The sequence below is a fragment of the Rhyacophila brunnea genome, unplaced genomic scaffold (genome assembly GCF_057557595.1).
Source record: "Rhyacophila brunnea isolate RB1 unplaced genomic scaffold, BYU_Rbru_1.0 scaffold_3, whole genome shotgun sequence".
Taxonomy (NCBI): domain Eukaryota; kingdom Metazoa; phylum Arthropoda; class Insecta; order Trichoptera; family Rhyacophilidae; genus Rhyacophila; species Rhyacophila brunnea.
Window position 1 is genome coordinate 6,174,390 of NW_028232965.1, and position 23,983 is coordinate 6,198,372.

At 35.8% G+C, this 23,983-nt stretch overlaps 1 protein-coding gene across 1 annotated transcript; it reads left to right on the forward strand.

Annotated features, from left to right (window-relative positions):
- On the forward strand, window positions 1-16,981 carry dib (Cytochrome P450 302a1, mitochondrial). The gene is made up of 8 exons (XM_085952210.1): window positions 1-430; window positions 4,734-4,971; window positions 7,078-7,277; window positions 8,893-9,094; window positions 12,072-12,246; window positions 13,680-13,928; window positions 15,160-15,366; window positions 16,354-16,981. The coding sequence occupies exons 1-8, from the start codon at window positions 130-132 to the stop codon at window positions 16,468-16,470; spliced, it is 1,689 nt and encodes a 562-aa protein (XP_085808336.1). The 5' UTR covers window positions 1-129; the 3' UTR covers window positions 16,471-16,981.
- The last annotated feature ends 7,002 nt before the right edge of the window (window positions 16,982-23,983 follow it).

Genomic DNA, 23,983 nt, shown 5'->3' on the forward strand with positions numbered 1-23,983 from the left:
ACAATATAAATTCGCTGTGCATTGAGGTTGTGTGAATCGGCAAAGTGATACAATATTTTTTAGAGAATATACATCGTATTTTTATAGACTGATTTTGATTGATCGGCATTTTTCTTTTAATATTGATGCATGTTAGCGGCGATGGATGTCATAAGACCTCTAGGAATCATGGTCAAGGGCATTTACGAGAAGAACTTCTTGAAAAATGTGCAAACTACTTTTCTAATGACAATTTCGCGCGCGAGTCTTTCAAATGATATAAAACAGTCTCATGTAAAAAACCCCAACAAAGGCTGTCCTTACGACGTAAGTGAAGAAAATAGCCACGGAGATGAAAAAATAAATCAGAAATTGAAAGATTTCGGAGATATTCCGGGGCCCCTATCTTTGCCTTTAGTGGGGACTTTGTGGAAATATTTACCCATTGTTGGTAAGTAATAAAATTAACCACTAATATACTTTTTTCTAGTGCTTGATATGTAACACATACTGTAGGTACATATTTCACGATCGATCTAAAATTTATTACGAAACGTGATAATATATTTTTTTATGTATTGTATGGGTAGGTTACAGGTACCTACTTATCACAATTTAAGTGACAAAATTTGAATATTGGCGGTCAATGCGCAAGTCGCTGCGATTTTCTCAGACCTTGGTGTTTCTTTTACCACACATTATTGGTACCTACACTCTTGATATTTGTAATGCTTGTTTTTTAATCTTTAGACTGTGGCGAAAGCAAATAATTATAAGGAAACGGTTATAGGTTTGCCCCGTCCGCATGTCCAAAATGTGCACTGCAAAAGGGCAAAAGCAGGGGTTCAAAAATATAGGGCGGCCGAAAAATCACTTTTTTTTTTTTTTAATATTATGCCCTTTTAACTTGCCTTTCTACTTAGTATCTTCTCTGTGAATATCGCATTGCTTTTATTAAGCTCAACATAATAATATGTGAAAGGCTACGTTATAATATCAAAGTATGAAAAACGACTATCATTAATTATTGAAGATTTTTTGGAGATTTTCGAGCTCATCTGAGGTCTTAAGCTCCGAGGCGGGCGCATCTTCCACATATGCCCTATACCAGGGATGGCGAACCTATGGCACGCGAGATGATTTTGCATGGAACGCGAATGTTTCATTTTGAAGAGAAAATATATTACTACTATATAGGTAGATATTATATATTTTAAAAATAATGACGACATAGGTATGTGTATTTTCTTCGATTTTTCATATTATGTTTACTAATCGATGCGCAAACGGAAACGACATGCATAAATGCATTGTATAAAAAATAGCAGGCAAATCCTTTTCAAGATAATCATTACGATTAATGTAAATATACAATTGTATAGGTCGGTCCTTAGGATCGGGCAATTAAAAATAAAAATATTCAATCAAAAAATCTTATGCAATTAATTATTGGCAGTCATTCAAATATAATAACTGCTTGTTATTTTGACTCAAACATAATCTCTAAAAATGGAAAACCGTTCAGTGATGGAGAATATAATATTAAAGAAGAGTGGTTCAAATGCTTCCAGGATCTCTTTGAGAATTTTGAAAACAAGACAGAAATATTGAAAGAATTAAAGATTTGCCTTCGGCTAGAAATACGATGAAACATAGAATATCAAGAACTCGATTGTAACTTTTAAACTTTTTTAATGGAATTCTTAAAAACTATTTTTTTAGAAAACTTTTAAAAACTTTTTTTTCGCCACGAAAAACTGCTTGGCACGTCAGACAGTCGAAAAATATTATTTGGGAAAATTTGGCACGCGTTCGTCCCTGCCCTATACTCTATCTATATTTTATAGGATAAATTAACCGTTGCCCATTGAATTTGGGTAGGTAGTGATAAATCCAGGGTTCCGGTCTAGCTCAGACAAAGTTCAATTCGAACCCTGGTATCACAATTTTTAGTTAGTAACTGGTAAACTGTCCTTTTTTTTATCTTTAGTATGGTTTTTTTTTAGGATTTGGGCTGGGCAAAATAACGCACCGGAATTAGTTTTATAACGGCAGGGTATATTTACGTGGATGTTATATAATTATTACATTGTTTTATAATTTGTTTTACGGAGGACAAAATTTCGTGAGTTCATTGCTTGACTGTTTTCCGACACTGACGCCATCTTGAAAATCGCTTTCAACGGTTTTTTTTCAAGGCGACGTTGCAATATCTCCAACGGTCAAATTATGGCATTGTTGCCATTCAGCATATTATTTTCTAACAACTCTTTTTCTTCTCCTTGCACTATCTAACATTCCTCTCTCTCAATTACAATACAAGTTATTTTTCCCATTCATTCTTTATACATGGTATTGCAATTTATTGGCGTTTTGTCTACACATTCTACTGACATGTTTCATACATTATTGTTAGCGACAGTTGGTCACTTTTTATACTGTTTAAGGGGTGAAGCCCAATTTCATTCGTCGTCTCGCATACTTTCTTATTTGTTCACACCTGGTCTTCCACGAACCGTGTCCTCAGCCTCAAAGACACGGGCCGTGGGACTTATTTCTGGAAAGAAACGTCCCTCTGGGTGGTCAAGGGTGCGGCTCGGTGCAGTTTATTTGACTACGAGGCCAAGGGCGTGTTCAGGCCACTCTACACCCCTAAAAGGTACTCTAGGTATAAGACCCGAAGTCCGAGGTCGTGACAATTGGTACTTATCGACCTGATAGTGATGAGATGATGTTGAATGTAACTTTTACGAAAAAATCGAAAGAAATAATAAATTACGTTTTTCTTATTATTTAATAAATAAGTGATAAACTTTTAATGTGTTATCATATATATTATAAATAAGTGTGTAGATAATGATGTAGAGTTAAGTAGGTACGTAGATATTCGTTTAACATTAATAATTAATTATAAGGTAGATACAATAATATTTAAAAAAACGCCATCTTATCTATCGTAAATTATTCAATGTTTAAATTTGATAACGCTTTATTAGTTGGTATTACGACAATATTATAGTATCTTCATTATGACCATAGATAACATAAGCATGTTAATTGTATCTACCTACGGATGTTTTTTTTTTTAATATAATCATAAACAGATGTATTTACCTACATAATATAGATACCTACCTATATATTCTCAATTTTTTTTTCGATAACTATTTTCGGCAAATCCGAATAATCGTTTTAAAAACTCAAAATATTAGCAAATGAAAAGTGTTGATTTTTTTAATGTATAAATAAGTACCCGGTGCCGATCATGATTCATCTCACTAGTTGGTAGGTACCTACTACGACTAGGGTTTTATCAAGTACCAACCATCTCGTTTGGCCCTCGTTCCGGAATTAAAGTCCCACTCGGTTGAAATATACCTGGGACGCACCATATCTTGCAATTTTAGAGAAAGCTACTCTGTAATCACCATGTAATCACTCTATCATAACCAGACCACTGTAAAAGACTTCGCACACATGTATATTATAGGTACAATGTGTTATTTTCATTTTAAGTCCTTTACGCCGCATTTAGACCAAGCGAGCGAATGTGTGTTCGTCCCCCACTCCAGCGAAATTCTCTTGACGTAAACGCTTTTTGTTGAGCGAGTATAAGAATTTCGCTGGAGTGGGAGAAGTACAAACATTCGCTCGCTTGATCTAAATGCGGCTTTAGACAAGCGTAACGTATCACAATCGAGAAACAAAAATGACGCATACTTTTGTCTGAGCGGTTTACATGTCGGCAGGTTCGAATCCTGGGTCTGGCAAATATACATTGTTTTTCAATGTGTGTTTGGAGTCAGAGTATGGACCTAATTGGTTGAGCAAGCGGCTAACATCCATTTCTTGTAAAAACAAGAAATCTGTTAATACAAACCTCCACTCTGTAGAGGCCCATATATTATCTTCTTAGGATCGGACACGGTCAAAAAAAATTCTATTGATTGAAAAGCCACATAAATTGCATTGCATACACATGAAAAAGAACACCTCGCATCCGATTCTGGAAGGAATAACATTGATCTGTAGCCCGGTAGACATAAGAACTTCAAATTTTCTGCTCAGGAAAGCTAATAAAAAGGTCTCAAACCTGATTCCCAAGAGAAGAGTTTCAATTGGTTGCTAAGAACATTAAAAAGAAGGACTCATAATTGACCCCATATTCGAAAAAGAGCGTTATCGTGATAACGCTGTTTGTTGGTAAATCGGTTTAAATTACGCGGCATACACCTATGCATGCACTCACCAAATATTACTTTGATATTCTAACAAGGTGGCAGTAGACAGTCTAAACTGACCACGCATTGCACGCTGTTTATCTGTAACTGAAATGTTTAACTGCCAATATCTCTGATCGCTGTTTTCAGGATAACGCTCGTTTTCCGGATATGGGCTCAATTATTCGTTTTAAAGGAACAAACCAAACGATAATATATGCCTCGTTGTAATCATTGTTTAGTATGAGGTAAATGGCATTTGATGTATTGCTTGTTTACATTGTCTCATTTGACTTGAATCTTTATTCACATGTGTAGTGGAACAAACCTTGAACATGCGTACATGTGATTTCTTCCAGTGCACACCAATTAGGCAGGGCAAATGTGATTATTATTATGGTTGTTACTGTGGACTGTACTAACATTAACTATCACTTTCTCTTACTAGATGTACCTCCGACTATGTCTAGTTTTCTGTCAAAACTGTTGATCCTCACTCTAATATGGTATGAGAATTAATAATTATGTTTTCAGGAGAATATAGCTTCAATGCGTTACATAAAAACTCTTGGATAAATTATGAAAGATATGGACCTTTGGTAAGAGAAACTATTGTTCCTGGGGTGGATATACTTCAAGTGTTCGACCCCGATGACATTGAAGTAGTTTTAAGGTCATCTGGAAAATATCCCGAGAGGAGATCTCACGTTGCTCTCGAAAGGTATAGAAAGGAGAGACCTGAGGTTTACAATTCTGGAGGCCTACTACCAACGTATGATATTCATTATTTTATTGTAACATTGTCAGTATGCTTCGCAGTCTAAGTGGAAGTCTTATTTATTATAAGATATTTTCGAGGGTATACTGACAGAACGCATTATTTCAGTTTTTGCTGTTTTTCTGTTTTAAATGCCAAAATGTATACAATTTTACGCTCTACGTCCTGGTAAAACGCACAAAGGCATAGGTTATAATGGTGAGAAAATAGAAACATTATTAAATCATATTGTTATTTTTTTATTCTGATAGAAAGTATAATAATGACCTAATGCGTTCTGCGTATACAAAATATAGGACTTGTAATATGTCGTATATTGTGTTTGCCATAAAGGTTAGTCTTTATAATGTAGAAAAAATGTTTTTAAATCATAAAAAAATCTATGTGGGAGAACGCTTTGAAAAAAAAATTAAAGTCCTTTTTGCGATTATCTCAGAACTTGTCAGTATACCCAGTATTTTTTTTTTTACCCAGTATACCCTCGTTTTATTATTTAATGCTTATCCTTCACTCGTTAAAAATAATGTCCTAATTCTACATTTTTATGTGACACAGTGCCACAAACAAACTAGGTACTTACCTATATCAATCTGATTCTACATTTTTATGTGACACAGCGCCACAAACAAACTAGGTACTTACCTATATCAAACTGATTCTACATTTTTATGTGACACAGCGCCACAAACAAACTAGGTACTTACCTATATCAATCTGATTCTGGCATTTTGGAAGATCTCTAAATATTATACGTAGGGCATAAATTATGGTGGACATAGAGGATTCAAGCATAAGCGTTTCATGATGTCTATATTCTCTACCCAAGAAGCAGACATGGACCTTAGTCTCCCAGTAGTGAAGAAAAACATAACTAGTGAATGGCTTAACATAATTTCTTTTTCTTCCTCTTCCAGGACTTGTCCTCAATTATTGTCTTCCATTGGTCACTGATACAGATTGCGTACTTCTGGATTTTTACTTTCAGTCTTAACATACGTAACTATAAAGTTTCATTTGACAAATGCTACAGATATATTTAACGTTAACCTTCACGTTAACTCGCCTAATTATTCTTCCCAAATGGACCGTTTTAGAATCGAATCTTTATCAATCTGGCGTACTATTTCTGACCTTATTTTATCACGTTTTTATTAGCTCGTATTCTTGTTTGTCCAGTACACATTTTTTCTTGTTTGTGTCCAGTCCTAGAAACTAAATTATTAATATACACATGCGTTACTATGGAAATCAATATGAAATATCAAAATGACATTTCAGTGTTCTATATAATATATTCAGTATTTCTATCAAGTACAAAAAAAAGATTTACTAATACATAGAATTGTCAAGTTTATGATTCAATAGAAAATTTAAAAACGTGGTATATAAAAAGTTCTTTTTATCTTATAATTATTTTTCTTTAAATTAATTATTAATAATATAACAATTACCGTCAATATTCACCCTCACATCTGAAAACTGAAAAGTTCAAACATTTAAAACCAATCTAGAGTAATATTGTGAGTTGGCTCGGTTTTGTAAAACTATGAATCTTCATAATGATCGAGTGGAACTGTTTTGTTCTCTTGCCTCTTTTAAATTTAGTTGCTCCAATTTTTTTTTTTTATATTGCCTGTCCTTACACTCACGATGGCCGAGTGGCTTAAATGCCGGCCTATAGAGTCGAGGGTCCCAGGTTCGAATCCTGGGTCTGGCAAGTACACATATTGTTTTTCAATTTGTGTATGAGTCAGAGTATGGACCTACTAGGTTGAGCAAGTGGCTAACATCCATTTCTCGTAAAAAACAAAAAAATCTGTCAATACACAAACCTCTACTCTGTGGAGGCCCATATGATCCTATTAGGATCGGACATGGTCAAAAAGAAAAAAAAAAAGATATTGCTTGTCTTCTACTATCTGTTTTTCTCTTTATTCTGCTTTCTATTTCTGTCTGTTATTGGGACCATCACTTATTCTATTATTTTGTATCTCTGCTAATCATATTGTATTTTTCTGTGTGTGATCCTGTTGGTTGACCTAATTAAATGAAAGTATCACTAAAAATGATGGTGGTTTAATGTCAATTTTTGTCCCACAGAAATGGAGAAGAATGGTGGCAAATACGCAGCTTATTTCAAAAACCGTTATCAAGTCCGAAGAATGCTCAAGCTTATATCGGAATCACAGATTCTGTGGTGAATGAATTCGTGCAAAGGGTCAGACATAGATCCAGCGGAACAGACAAAGGAAAACCAGATGGTGACTTTTTGTTAGAGCTGTCGAGGTTGAATTTACAGTGTAAGCAACTTAATATGATTTCTATGTACTTTTTTTTTAATAAGAACAAGAATAGGAAAATGGAGAAAAATTACTATATTAGTTCTTCTATTTCTCTTATCATTAAAAATATGGTTAACTGATATTTCAACAACATACGATTCAAACGGACTGGGCAACATTTTAAATCTACGATATTAATTTATCATGTTCGCTAGATAGAGAGCAAGGGAGTGGAACCTGCTGTAACAATAAAAATGACAGGTAATTATAAACAACATCACATTTTTGAACACCCTCTCCATTCGTTACAACACAATTTCGTTGAAAATTTTCATCCCACTTTAAATTCTGCTATTTTAATGATTTGTGACCTCTCATTTTCTACATCCCCCTCTAACCCCCATCATCACAAATCGTCACATCATATCAGATCCCATCCTTAGGGAGTGACATCATATATGGACGACTCCAAAGTGAATATTACATTGGTGCAATCAACAAACTCTGTTATTAACAAAAATACATTTTTCTTCATAAAAATATCTTTTTTGCTTTATGTAATGTAAATGCAATTTCCTATGTACAGTACTCTCAGTAATCCGCCGCTCGATTATACTACAACTACTATAATCCGCCGTTATTTTTACTAGTTAAAATCACAAAATCAAACTCTATAATTCGCCGGTATTTGTATGTAAAATTTAGTAGCCCGCTGCTTGCCTATATCAGTTGTCCGCCGTCGACGACGAAGCATGGAACAACCTACCGGGACGAGCAATGACTTAATCGTGAAAAAAGCTGTGACCCTCTATGAAACAAGATAATGAAAACGGATCCGGAAGACTTAGTTCCATTAGAAGAATTGATTCAGAGGGTGACTGAAAACTCACAGCTAACGCGAAATGTTTTAGAAGAATGGATAGCAGAAATTTATGAGGAGTATGCGCTACTTCCGACTGAAGACGAGCTCATAAATATATCAAGAGGCTTGAATTCTGAGGATAAAGGCAATAATAATTGTCAACCGACCGCAGCTCATACAGTCAAATCAGAAGATGCACTGGCTGGGACTGACGCGTTACCATTAAATGGGCAGAGGAATATAATGCAACCGTCAACACATTCATCATGTTGCATAAATTACGAGATGACACAATCTTCCAACAGTATTCAGAGAAAACAAACAACACTAAACAAGCGGCTGTGTTAAGTGATTTACTGTTTAATATGTATGTAGTTAATAAACTTGGTTTATAATTAATATTATGTACTTATAATTTAATACACAATTGATTTTGATCATAAAAACCCGTATGTTGCTAGTACAAATTTCCCAATGAAAAATATTTTTACGAAATGCCTGTCTTAATTTTTACAATGTTTTGTATGTATGCACTATAATCCGCCGTTTTCACTAATTGGACACTTGTCTGGTTTTTGGGGTGGCGGAGTACTGTATTATGTATAACTGGGTACGATAAAAGTCATATTATGTATACTCCTATATTTATATCTAGTATTTTTATTTCGAATTTTACAAGAGGAGTAGATTTTCTGATGAGAGGTTAATTAATGGTTTTTTCTTTTATGTGTATTTTATGAGACTAATGTGCTTTTTCATTTATTTTTACAGTATTGTGTATAATAGCATTTGACGTCCGATTGAGTAGTTTCACTCCGGAGGAGTTGTTGCCAGATTCGCTGTCATCGAAGCTAATACACGCCACTATCACTTCCAACAGTTGCACAATGGAGACAGATTATATTCCTGAATCATTAAAATATATAACACCCGCGTATAGAAAACTTTGCAATGCACAGCAATATCTCGAACAGTAAGTTAATGATAATTTAACATTATTAATGTCAAGATATTTTTCCGTCAATTTAGTGTATTTATATCCAGCGCCAAGGCTAGATTAGTTCGGCAAGACCTAGGTGAAATCTCAGAAGGCTGACAAAATCAATTTGCAAAAAAGTTTGCTCTACATTTATCCAGAATACAGAAATTTACAACTGTTGTATACGATCATGCATAATAATTGTGTTTATTAATTTTTTATTGTTCTTCAAACTTTTTAAACTACTAAATATGTTTAATCATCCAAACGGTTTTGGATAAGCCTAGATGGGAATGTATGCCATGACATACAGATTTGTAACGGCAAGAAGAATAAAGAAGAAAAACATTATAATGTGGTCAGTGTTGTATTTTGGTTGCAATTGCGTTTATGAGTCCCTATAGTAATAGTTCAAACTCTTTGTTCAAAATGTGTTATTTTCGACAACAACATGTAAAAACTGTAAATTATTTTATAATCCCGATATTGCAAACCTTTGCGTGTACATACCACATTGGCAACATGGAATATTCGAAAAGAGTAATGCTTGAAAGCCAGTGTTGATACAGGATAATCATGGACATTTGTCCAAAGAAAGCTTATGAAAGCTTAACCAGCTCACGTCTAATAATGATACATTACTTACTGCTAATTAATAATCAAATAAAACATTGTGAAGAGCTGGTGCTATGTTGTGTTTGGTTCTATGAATAGGTAGTAGGTAGCTTTTTGTGGAATACTTTAAATACGAAAATGTCTAATAATAATTTTATCTTGCAATAAAAACTTTAAAGAACGATATCACCCGAAAAGAATGTTACTTTTTGTAATAATTTGAATTTCAAATCATTTTGCTGAAACTAAATAAATTGATATTCATTTTTAGTCTATGTGATAATATAAATGCACATAATTTACTTTATTTACTTATATTTTATTCATGCTATCGAATGAATATGTTTTTGTTTTGTCCAACAAAATGATAAAACCACATAGCACTCTCTACCTACTCTCTACAATTTTTTAAATAATATGTAGGTACTGACACTATATAAAATGCGATCACCTCATGGCCACAAACTTAACGTCCCAAGAAGAGTACTGAATTGGTCCAGGAATTAAACTCACTATTTATTTTGATGCACGTATTATATATTTTTGTGATTTTACCGAGGGTTTGACTGCGACTCGTTGTCATATAGCCTCATTTTTCTTTTACTTAAACATACACGGTTACAATAATTATTTCTTCGTAATTTCTAACTCTGGCCATAAACATCGTTGGTCGTGGCTTTCTAAGGTCTCGAGGGGCACTATCGAATATTTTCAGAATCAGGGGCTTGCTTACAGGCCTGCCAAAATTCACAGAAACATCGTCCGCTTGCAGCCTCCAATTAGCTGTCGCCCTCCCTCTTACGGGTTACGGACCACTATCTCTTACGCATACTATTACCTACGATCTACATACACGGTCTACCGGCAGTCACTGAGCTTCTTGGCGTAATTCTATATCTTATTATTATTTTTAACTTTGTTTCGCCGACAGATCCTGCGATGTAGACCGTAGGATTTATAATATTTATAATGATAGCTAACAGGAGCGCTGTTCGCCAATTTACAAGTCCAGTTGATTAATAGACTGAAGGTCGAGGGTTAGGTCGTCTAGTGCTCCAGAGGAGTCATCTGCTGAAGGCGGACAGTTTCAATTCGCGTTAGTACCGTAAGTTTAATTACATGGTACTTGATATATACATTACGATTTCAATGTTCTTCTCTTTGAGTGATAAAAAAGTAGTATTATCACTACATGGAATGTAGAATTTATTTTTCATTATTTGAATTTGCATACAGATAATTAATCTTTATGGAAAGTATTGTTATAATATATTCAAGTTGAACATAATATTATAATGTAGGATTTTTTGTAATTTTCTTCAGACCCGAGGTATAAAGACAGAAAAGTAAATGAAATATTGCGTTGTAAACTAATCTAACATAATATACTTTATTGGAGGTTGCACTACCACTCAGTGACAGGTCTACTATTGGTTGACTATTTATAGATATAATAAAACTTATCTATGCTACAAGTTTGCAAATACAGTAGAACATTGGTTATCTGGAATTCGATTATTTTGATTTCCTTTTGATCATCAGTTTCATATGATTATAAGCCAAGTCGCACATCTAAACTCGTCTCGACTGCAACACGTCGAATATGTCGATGTGATTTTGTTTGTATTCATATGTTATTTATTATTCCTCAGCATACAGCGCAAATGCGACATTTTAGTTTGAAAACAGTTGGTTACCCAAGCAACAAATTTCACTTAACATGGGGCGTATAATACCAAAATGTCACACTTCGTCATTCATTTTGGCCTCGTGACGTCACTGTCCTGGCATGTCGTCTCTCCCATGGGTACTTGTCTGTAAAATCAGTCAAAACACACTTGAGTATATGGCGACCTCAGTCTTGGGAATCCGCTCCTGAGACATTCCCAGGCGCAAAAAAAAGCTGATGTTTCACATCCGAACGTAGAGCCTTGTGGTTTGCACGATTAAGGCTGAGTGTGGTGCGGGGCGGGTTGGTTTGGAGGGGTCTATGTTTGTGTCTATAAACGGTAAAAACGGTAAATTTCAAATACTTATTAATTCATAATAAAAGTGAATTTTTTCAAAATTTATGTTTAAAAGATTTATTCTAAAAGTAAAATAGATGTTTTATTATGGTGTCATAGCTATTTTTATAATAACTGACTAATTCTAAATAACTGTGTCCAATGATGGCGTAATAGGTACACTGCTTGTTGCTGAAACCGGGGTGCTGGTTTCATCCCATGTCTGGCAAAAATCACATGTTGTTTTTCTTAATAAAAAGTCTGTTAATCCACTTATCCAACATATTATGTTCCGCTTAATATCCTGAATAAAATATTTCAGCAATAACATATTTGTTTTGCTGTTTCAGAGTGGCGGTGGATTTTGTGTCACAAAAAATGGCTTTTTACAATGATAATGTACACAAAGAAGATGATAAAGATAGGGAGCCATCTCTACTTGAATCCTATCTCTCTAATTCAGATATTGATCTGAAAGATATTGTCGGAATGTCTGTTGATCTGCTGCTGGCTGGAATAGATACGGTAATTCCCTTTCTGTTTATAATTATGCAGTTCTATACTTTCTACATAACAAGGGTTTATTATATTGTGTGCTCTGAAAACAAATACAGCGGTTTCATAAACTAATACAAATTGACATAAACTGAATACAAAAAAATGCTCGGATTCACCAGAAAATAATCCATACAAAACAATGTTGAAGAGAGGATGTGGCGTATTTTTTTGAACTTTCGATAGATGCCATAGATGGTGCTTATAAAAATTGATGAAAAGATTGGTACATTCCTACATAATTATGCGATAGATGTCGTTGGCATATTGAATAAATTATTTTTATATAATATTTAATATATTTAATATATTGACATTTATATAATATATAAATGTCAATATGAAATTAAAAAATATTTCTCTTATGAAGGTAGGCTTTAAATAATCGCCTAGTATGGAGTCTTCGCTACTGGTGTATAAAACTACCAGTAAAAGTTTGATTGTACAATATTTATATATTTTTTTTTCGACCATGTCCAATCCTAATATGATCATATGGGGGCCTCCACAGCATGGAGGTTTGTATTAACAGATTTTGTTTTTACGATAAATGGATGTCAGCCACTTGCTCAACCTATTAGGTACATACTCTGACTCATACACAAATTGAAAAACAATATGTGTACTTGCCAGACCCAGGATTCGAACCTGGAGCCCACGACGCTATTTATATTGTATATTGTATAGTAATATTATTTATGATATTACAATCCAGTGTCAGCCTTAGTTGTCTCCAACATTGCTTTCCACCATCTCTTTTCCCATGTTTGCCAGTTGGATACACCGAGAGTTTTGAGGTCCTCTTCTACTCTATCCACCAACAAGTCATAGCCTTGTAGCACGTTGTCATGTTATATTAATGATATTGTGGCAATTAGTCTTAATACAATCGCTTAATGTGTAAAATAAAAACAAAGATAATTGCTATTCACCATGGGCCTCGACAGAGTAGAGGTTTTCAACATATTTATTTTATGAGAAATGGTTGTTAACCATTCGCTCAGTCCATTTTAAAAAAACAAGATGCAGTTTTTTCCCAGTCGCGTGATACCTGCCACCCACAGCTTCAAAGACGGTCACTATACTAACTCGGTTAGCTTAGTTGCTCAGGGTGGAACTTAATGTGGTTCTCGTAGTCCAGTGTGTGAGACGCTGGCCTTCCATCCGGGGGCGCCAGGTTCGATTCCCAATGAGGTCACAAAATATTTGTGATTTTCTGAAAGCTTGGGTGTTTGTGATCGTTTCATTTCTATTACTACACTACTGTCATTGGGCCTCATGGCCTGTTGTAGTACCAAAAAGAATATAATATGTTATGTACCTATATCAATTTTTTATCCTATTTTTTTTTTTAACTATAATAAAATTATTCTAATATGTAGCATATTGAAATGAATTTTCAGACTTCATTTACCACCAGTTTTGCTTTATATCATCTGGCGAGAAATCCACGTGCTCAAGAAGTACTTTACAAAGAAGCCGTTGAACTTTTACCAAACCCAGAAGATACTGTCACTGTTGATATTCTGAACAGGGCGCCATATTTGAAAGCATGTTTGAAGGAAAGCCTAAGACTGAATCCTGTCGCTATAGGAATTGGGCGTTCACTAACCCAGGATATTGTTTTGTCTGGATATCACATTCCGAAAGGTGTAAGTGATGCTAATTATTATACTTATAGAAATAATATACTTTATACTGTAACCTTATCACTTATGGTGCTTTACGGCAGAAACTATGCGTTATGATTTCGTTTCGAGGAAATAGAGTGGTAGGTAATTAATTGATAATACGTATTTCATTTACGGTTAGGTCCTCTGGAGGTATTTAGTTTTTTATACAGACTTAATATTTTAACAAAGCACTTTTATATGATAGTTATATACGATTATGGAATTGATTATAACATATTGAAAGGGGTTTGAGATTACAACATGTTCTCTAGCTTCAAAAACAACCCGGGAGAACTTATATTTTGAATCGGATGCTTGCTAATATTATGGTCAACGAATAACTGATATCTTATCAGGTAGAAAAATACAAAAGCGGTTGCGTTTGCCGCTATTTGACCTTTATCGCCTCATTATTTTCACTGAAGCACGAGATGCGAATTTCAAACAAAAATCAAACTGGCTCTGCATTGTTTAATTAATCACAATCCCACTGAGTGATTACCCCAAGTGCATTCCATATTCCAAGATAATACGCGTTTTTATTCCAGTGATAAACTCCTGGTTTACAGCTATAACGAAACGACTCGTGGTCAACCTCACCTATCAAGGTATTTTTAATGTGATAACTCTAAATACACCAAAGATGTTGGAAAATCCTTCTCCCATACAGATAAAACCTACATGTTTGAAATTGAAGCGAAAAAAGGACCACAGGTCCACTGATTAAGTTAACGACAAGTGACTTCATATTACGGTTTCATTTGCAGAAAATTTATTTTCCAGTTTTCAAGGTATAAAAAAAAGACAATCCGTCACGAAGAGTAGATAAGCAGACAATAAACACTTTGGCATTATTATTTAGTTGAAAAATCCTGTGAAATTTGTATAAAACTGTTTATAACTGCACTCGAGTAATTGATAATGATAATGAAAATAAAAAATCACCGCAATTGCTGGAGTTAGAAAATCCGAATGGCAACTGAGCGATCTTAATATTTTTGGAGTTTACCAACTTAACTATGCTTCATGCGCTTGCTAAATAATTTAAATAATGATAAGACGGTCCAAAGTCTTTAAAATAAACCCTTACATATTATTGTAAGTTTGATTTCACAATGACAACATGACATTTAGTAAGTTATTATTGTAAAAATAACATTCTACTGATTGATTTTGAAATAATAAAAAAAAATTCTTACCAATGTTTTAGGTAGTTGCTGTGACACAAAACCTTGTAGCATGCAATTTACCAAAATATTTTGACGAACCACAGAAATTTTTACCAGAGCGATGGGTAAGAGGAAGCGAGTTTTATAAACAAAATCATCCTTTTGTTTGCATTCCATTTGGACATGGATCGAGAATGTGTATTGCGAGACGATTAGCTGAACAAAACATGCAAATTACAATTATGAAGGTTGGTTGTTTTTGTTTTAATCAACAAGTTATTGGCCCCAACTCCAGCCAGAAGCTCTTAGGCCGGGAATATACGGGCAACTTCGTGTTGCTGCTGCCGGCAGTGGCAACTCGGAGATCCCCAATTTTTCATACAAAACTCATAACGGACGCACACACAGCAACTCACTGCTGCCGACCTCGGCAGCTGCAGTCGACGCGCTGCCCGGAACCGCCGAGTTGCGGTAGTTAAATTGTCACCGCGTCAAAAATACACTCGGCAGCTCTACCTGCCCGGTATAGCAACTCACCCCCTCCCACCTCTCTCACCGCCTGGCGCCTAGTCATGCGCACCGTCATTCCAGTCCGAGTTTTTGCCAAATATGGACGACAATAATTTTGATACGGACGCTTTTATAAGTGACATAAAAAAAACTATGAGCGCATTTGGAATCTAAAATGTAACATAGTTGCATAAATAGAGTATGAAATTCACCATGCCCAGCCCTTTGAGACATGATAGGATGTATCCAAAATCTGAGAGTTTTTTTATGTCTTCTTTTACGTACTAAAAGCACAAGCAACAACACTTTCATAAACATCACAGCTTCGCCTTCAACATTCATTTTGGATATGAGTCGAGATTCGTTCGTAAACTCCAGCTCCCGCTGACACATTTGCTGCCAAGCACGGCAGCATAAGTTGCCTTGGTCGGCAGCTCATTTGCTGCAGATCACGGCAGCACGAGTTGCTGTAGTCGACTGCTCGTTTGCTGCCAGCAGTAGCAACACGAAGTTGCCCGTATATTCCCGGCCTTAGACATACCTTTCTTCTTTTTGTGGTCCACGGATTCGTAGCATTCCTCCCTTCTATCCGCACGTTCACTCTGGCCAAGCACAAAGTATTCAATATTTTTGTTGTGTATGATTAAGTTTGTTTTAATTATGTACATGTGTAAAACATATTGATTGATTTGCATTACTTTATTCATATTTCAATTTTTTTTCAGCTGGTGCGTAATTTTCAAATTTCTTGGAAAAGCGAAGACTTAGGTATAATCTCCATTGTAATAAATAAACCTGATAAGCCTGTAAAACTATCTTTCGAAGCCAGAAACAATTTATGAGGTCAATAGAATGTCATTATATAAAAATTGTAACAACAAAAAGTGTTCATCGAACTAACTCTGATGTGTCGATGTTTCACATGAAATTAGTTCATTATTATTATAATATACACTCGATAGTAATTTAATAAACCTATGGTCAGGCCATATTAATTTAAATCATTCCAAAATAATTTAATAATCCATATTATAGATGATCTGATAGATATAAATTGTAGTCATTCTAAAATCTAAACGATGAACTTATGGGACCAAAATATGTATATACTGACAACAGACATACAATAAGCTCATAAAGTGTAGTTTGTAAAATGTGTTATTATTTTTTAAGAAATGGGGACAAATTGTATGAACTAATTATTGCACACATTGTCATATTAATCATAAGTTAATATTATGTACTGATGTAGCATAATAAGATTATATTCAATAACATGTAATATTTTTTTAGTGGTATATGAAAGAAACCTAAAATAAAAAAACTAGAACTGAATAAATAATCTGGTGGATTATTGGAAGTTTTTAAATAGTAATTAATACTTTGGACGCTGAAGACACACCTGGCGCGTAATGACCAGGCGGCCGATCGATGTAATTAACGTGCATTTTAAAGGTGGTAATTAAAAAGTCATTATCTAGTAAGCAGCGAATGAGACTTAAGCAAAATTTATTATGTCTTACCACTGCTATTAGGCAATTTTGTCGGTAACTGTTTCTGTTTTTTTTAGATTTTCTATGGAGGTAACATCAAAAATAAACATAAAATAGTATTTTTTGTGTTGGTAGTTTATTCTATTTTTACAAATATAAAATATTCTACTAATTTACATTTTTTGTGAATATTCACAGGTTGCGCATTAAATGCGTGAACATTAATTACTCACAAATTATTATATTTTTGTGACCTATTTATTATCTTAGTGAGGGGGTCCATAGGTCTCGAAAGGCTTTGGTGGTGGTGGTCCGTATACATCAGCGGGAGGGTAAGGGGCAAGGGGTGCTGGAGGTGGTGGGGGTGGGGGTGGAGGTGGTGGAGGTGGGCCATAAACCTCAGCAGGAGGGTAAGGTTTGAAAACTGCTGGAGGTGGTGGGGGTGGTGGAGTTGGTGGCGGAGGTCCATAGACTTCAGCGGGTGGGTAGGGTTTGAATACTGCTGGTGGCGGCGGTGGTGGCGGTGGTGGTGGAGGTGGAGGTGGGGGAGGTCCATACACTATGGCTGGTGGATATGGTTTGAAGACTGCTGGGGGTGGAGGAGGGGGGGGAGGGGGTGGTGGTCCATAAACTTCGGCTGGTGGATATGGTTTGAAGACTGTTGGGGGTGGGGGAGGAGGGGGTGGTGGACCGTAAACTTCGGCTGGAGGATATGGCTTGAATACTGCAGGAGGTGGTGGTGGGGGTGGTGGAGGCGGCGGTGGTGGTGGAGGTGGACCGTACACTACAGCCGGTGGATATGGCTTGAACACTTTGGGTGGTGGTGGTGGTGGTGGAGGGGGTGGGGGAGGTCCATAAACGACTGCTGGTGGCGGTGGTGGTGGTGGAGGTGGTGGAGGAGGAGGGGGTGGTCCATACACTACAGCTGGAGGATAAGGCTTGAACACAGCTGGGGGTGGTGGAGGTGGTGGTGGTGGTGGAGGTGGGCCATACACTTCAGCTGGTGGATATGGCTTAAATACTGCGGGTGGTGGTGGTGGTGGTGGTGGTGGAGGAGGAGGAGGTCCATATACTTCCGCAGGAGGGTAAGGCTTGAACACTGCTGGGGGTGGTGGTGGTGGAGGTGGGCCATACACTTCAGCTGGCGGGTATGGTTTGAATACTGCAGGTGGTGGTGGAGGTGGGGGAGGAGGAGGGGGTGGTGGTCCATAAACTTCCGCAGGGGGGTAAGGCTTGAACACTGCTGGTGGTGGTGGTGGTGGGGGAGGAGGAGGAGGTGGTGGTCCATATACTTCAGCTGGAGGATACGGCTTCAACACTACTGGGGGTGGTGGCGGTGGTGGAGGTGGGGGTGGTCCGTATTCTTCCGCTGGAGCGTACGGTTTTAGGGGCTCTGCCGGTGGGTACGGCAAGGATCCTTCCGGATAAGGGGCATCGGATCTGGGGAGTTCCAATAAATCAGCGTCTCTTCTGGTACGGTGGAAGGCGATCTTTGGTGGCGGCGGTGGCGGCCTAGGAGGAGGCTGCTCATTTCCTTTTTGTGTGGCGTGCGCTAGGCCCGCCAAGAGGGCGAACACGAACAGTATTTTCTGAAAAGCAATGGAGATAAATGATTATTAAGACAATTTATGAAGATTATAGACTTTCTTATTATGGACGCTAAACCAAGAGATGTTATGATTATAGACTTATTATGGAGACTTGAAGCTTCCGAGATGTGGCTGTATAGACACATCCTCAAAATTCCTTATTTCCAAAGCGTAGCAGAGGACGGCGCCGCATTTCGTGGCTTAAGAACCTCCGTGATTGGTACGAATGCAGCTCCACTGAACTGTTCCGGGTAGCAGACGACAAAGCTAAGATCGCCTCGATGGCGGCCGACCTCCGCTAGGGGATGGCACAACAAGAAGAAGATAGACTTTCTTGATACTTGAGTAGATTCGTAGATTTACCCCAAGAAAGCAGGTGAGCAATGGAAAATCAAGACAATCACAATTATTAGGGTATAGGTACAAACACAAGTAATCGATAAATGATTTGGTATTTATCGTAATTGGGTGGTGTTTAAAGAGATATTTTAGTTGAATCTGATATAATTATTATATCAATTATCATGGACCAATATCTGATTGTTGGCGTTTATAATTGTTTCATATATGTTTTGTCTATTATAACTTGACAACATTAGATTTACGATTTTTTTTAAAGTAAGTAGACAATATTATGACTTAGAAACAAAAGTGGCAGTTTCCATATTTTTGTTAAACATGGTATTAAATATGCGATCTAGCTAGTAATCTAGTAAGCTAGTAAAGCTAGTAATTTCGCATAAGTATATTGTACATATAACAAAACAATGTCCAATCCTTAAATATTAATTGAGGAACTAAAATCAAGTTTGTAAGAAAAGCGATTGTTTCCAGAGTGTTCCGAAAAAATTTACATACCTCTATATAGGTTTGTAATAATGGTAGGTATGAATTTACTGTAGGTACATAAAATATTGAACTACTGGTAAATTTATTAGCAATGTAGAATAATATAACTTACCATATTGATTATTGTTCTAGTTGGTGAACAAATGTGTTCTGATGAAAATATTTTTTCTACTCATTTTATATGAATTTGTGTTAACCCTTAGGCACGAATAACGAGTAACCTTGCTTTAATAATGTTCAATTGATGCACATACTATTTTGTCATATTGCAAAATTACCGGTTCATCAAAATTGTTAAGTTGCATTCACTTGAATAAGCGAAGTTCGTAGGTATACACATTATTATGTAAAAAAATAAGTAAAGTATGTGTGATTAATAAACCATAAAAAATAATATTTACTTACGGATCCGTGTGTGAAGCTGGGGTGAGGTCCTTTTTGGGAACTCATGAGGAATTAGATTAATCGGTAGACCACGAATACTCTGGAAGGATATTGTGAAGAGTGATGCAAATGGCCAGCGTCGATGACAGGATAAGGGGCACAAAGGATCAGTCAGCCTGGAGGAAAGCGGTAGAGTATGCGATATATGGGAATGTTCTTTAGGAGATTTATATGTTCGCGAATAGTTGAGTAGCTCTATATATTTTGAGACCTGGTCCAGGTCTCATAATAATACAATATAAGGTAAAAATGTAACTACGATCATGGCCCCTACTGGGCTCTAGCCTGGGGGCCCGGGCTCTGGCGTGGCGGGTTGAACTGATAAGTGAGATAAACACACATCACAAATTTGCCCTAATGGGAAAAAGGCGCTATTTTACTTGAAGCGTATTAACATTTTAAAATATCTAGTTGTGTGATGCAATTTTTGATTATCGTGTGTCGAATTCGACAACTCCATAATTCAAGTGGATTTATTCAACACTACAAAAAAAATCGCTAAACATACATCGAATATCCTTAAACTTTATCTGAGTGAACGATTTTGTAGAGCGTCCCGCTGCTTTAAACCCTAGCGATGGGTAGGGTGGCCCGCTTCAAGATGTGGGGGCCATGCCTATGATATCACAAAGTAATTTTGAAGGTATGTACGACTTATATTTTCTTATCGCACGCAGATGCGCCTGAAATCAGTATGTAATGTCCAAAATTTTTGTAAGTATATTCAATAATCATCAAAAATATTTGGATCGATGGTGTGGTTTTCTGTCTCTTCTTCATCGTAATCTTTGCATGAATCTCGGTAAAATTAGTTATGCTACTTGTAAAGGTCCATTATGCTACGTATTGGAGCGGGAATGTGAACTTATCTGGTTTATAATATGAACTGTTAAACTAGATATTTTCTTATCATCCGGTCATCACCAGTAGCTTAACGACCCGGGGTAGGTTCCTTCCTCCATTTCCCCATCAAAGCTCCAGTTATCTTTTGTCTCCTTCAAGTATATTATTTCTCTCGAATACATCGAGGGCAAACTCATCGACGTTGATGTAAGGCAGACTCTTAGGTCAATATTGATCGCATCAAAGTCTTGTTTTTTTTTTTATAATGGGGAGGATACTCGACTTCAGTTGATTTTGAAGATGAAAGTAGCAACGATTTACTGCTACGACTCTCAGTTTTTGTTTTGTATCAATGACTTTCCAGGGAACCAAGGTACACAAAACTATCGACACACTCGAAGAAGCAGCTGTTGATTTAGAGATCTGGGATTCTGTGATCAAAATGGCCATATTATATTTTTTTCTCAATGTCAATAACTAATGTTATTTTTATTAATTTTTTAGGTACTTAATGGCGGCACTTTGCTTAGGGACGTCTCTGTATCAGTTAGTAGGTACCTGTTTTTTTTATTCTTTTTCTTCTAAAAGAATTCATATGGTTACTGATTTGGGTAGAAGATCGTATTAATTAATTAAAAGCATGCAATAAAACTATATAACTGCGATATATAGGCCTCGTTCATAAAATCTACTTGTATGATAAATAGGACTAAACAAAAAAAGATATTTACTATTTATATTTAAAGTTATCATTGATTGAGTATCGCCTTGGTGTAGGCATTTCTGATGAATTTTTAACAGAGGGTTGGAGCGGAGCACGGAGCAGTGGAGCAATGGGGTTTTACCCGGAGCACCGACAATATGTAGTGCTCCACTGCTCCGGATGTTTTTTTATTATTATTTTTTCGTCCTAAAATCCAATGAAAATATTATATTTCACACTTTGCAACACTAGAATTATTTGAAATACGGCCGAATGATAAAAAACCTCAGTTTTTTTGACAGAAGAGGCAGATAATTAAAGATGATTTGCTGTCAGCTATTTTGTTTAATATAATTAATAGGTAACCAAAATGACGAATAATAAACCTTATTTCAAAACTACTTAATTTTTTAAATTTTAACATTTGTGTAAGTACTTACATATTTATAATCTCTGTTAAAACTTTTTACCCGGAGCGGAGCAGACCCTGGAACAGAGCTGGAGCAAGTATTAGACCCCGGATCGGAGCTGGAGCGGAGCAACTCAAAAAAGGATCCGCTCCAACCCTCTGGTTTTTAAAGTATTAGTAAGTATCATAATATTATTAAGACTGTCGCTAAAACATCAAAATACAAGTGAAAATATGAGTTGGTACTTAATTAGTTTCATATTTTTTACTGGATATCTTTTCATAAAATATTGAATTAAGTTAAAGTGAAAGAATACACGTTAATCATTGTATAGAAACACGACTATGATGGGTTATATAGTCAATACGAAGTTTAATAAGAACGTAGACAATTTTTTACGACCACGGTTGAATAGAATGTGGAACGCTTGTATTCCATAGATCGCGGGTTCTATTCTCGCCTTAACATGCTCTGTTTTTAATCAATATGAATGAATCCAATCCAATCCGAATAATACTCACAAGAAAGACCGAAGATATCTTCACACCGCAAAGGTCTGTAGAAGGAAAATGATAACGTAAAACACAGTTATTTATTATTTATAACTGAAAGAAATCAGATGAAAATTTAGAATTTTCTAGCTGCGTTGTATTATTCTCTACTTGTTGTCATTGTATCTATATTATAATATTTTTGTGTACCCATTTATTTTTATGATTCATATTTTTATGGTTTCTCTGTTTATGCAAACATTGGTTATAACTGATTCATTCTCATAGACGCAATTAAGGAGATGTCCGGTAAGTTCTGAGAATATTCGTCATGAAGGATGGTGAAATTTAAACAAATAAAACAAAATCTTTGCGGCTTGGCTCCGTCCTACTCGGTATTCAGTCGCACGCAAGACTTGTTTCAGTGGAATATCCGTGGCATTGATTTGTTTCGATTCTAGATGGAGCTCTTCCTCACTCTCTCAGTAAGGGTTTGTTAACATTTTATATTTTGAAAAATGCGTAATATTGCTCTGTTTGTAAATATTATTGCGCAATATGACTGCAGAGTATACAATTCGTACCTAAATGAAAGCGCATCATCTACCCGGGTGGGTATCATGAATCGCATAAAAATAAAATTTGTAAATAACTAAACACTAATCATTAATTTACATAGAAATACTCTACATTCGAGTCATGTTGAGTGATTGCTGTTTAAGATCGTAATGTAGTGTATTTTTTCATGCAATTCACTAATCTTTTACGGCGTCCAGTTGTCCTAGCGTCCAAATAGCGCCATATAGTTGGCGGCTCCTTCAACCTTCTAACCCCTTATCGGCGTTACTCTGCCAGTTCACGGTCATTCATACGGCGCAGATGTCCTAGTCTGCGCTGGAATTTTCATACAGACCGTACTGCTCAACATTGTATAATCACTGCCGTCTCTTCTTTCGAGAAATCGTTGATTGAGTGGAATTCAAACGTACTTTTTCCCTTTCCAGAAAGTACTCTTAATCAACTAAGATACAGATCCAACCGTCCTTCTTGCGAATAATTTATAAAGACTACGCAATCCGAGTAGTTTCAAATTTCGTCAAAATAATTTAATTCAAAATTGTTAGCAAGGTCAAAACTAAAATTTGTGTTAGTCCTGATGCCATCTATAATAAACCAAGTTGGTATGCAATCTCATTTATTTAACTTAATTTACAAAAATAGTAGCCTCTTCTTGACAAAATTAGGACAGGTATCTTAATTAGTAAATAGCACTCAAGCGCATAGTGAAAGGCGTGAGTTCGAACTTCAAAACCCATTCGATTCAAGATTTTTTCTAGGATTTTTCCAAAATGTATAATATGTTGGGGCTTATCAGAATGATATAAATAAAAACAGTGGTATATTCTTAAATCTTCTATAGGTATATTCAGTTTTAAATAAAAAAATAATTTAATTAAAAAGAAAAACAATATAACATTAGGTACATACTGCGATGGTAGTTATTATACCAGCTATTACATAATATTATATCAA

Coding starts and splice junctions, on each gene's coding strand:
- dib (XM_085952210.1), top strand. CDS start 130: ATGTTAGCGGCGATGGATGTCATAAGACCTCTAGGAATCATGGTCAAG. Junction 4,972..7,077: donor TCTGGAGGCCTACTACCAAC/GTATGATATTCA, acceptor TTTGTCCCACAG/AAATGGAGAAGAATGGTGGC. Junction 15,367..16,353: donor TGCAAATTACAATTATGAAG/GTTGGTTGTTTT, acceptor ATTTTTTTTCAG/CTGGTGCGTAATTTTCAAAT.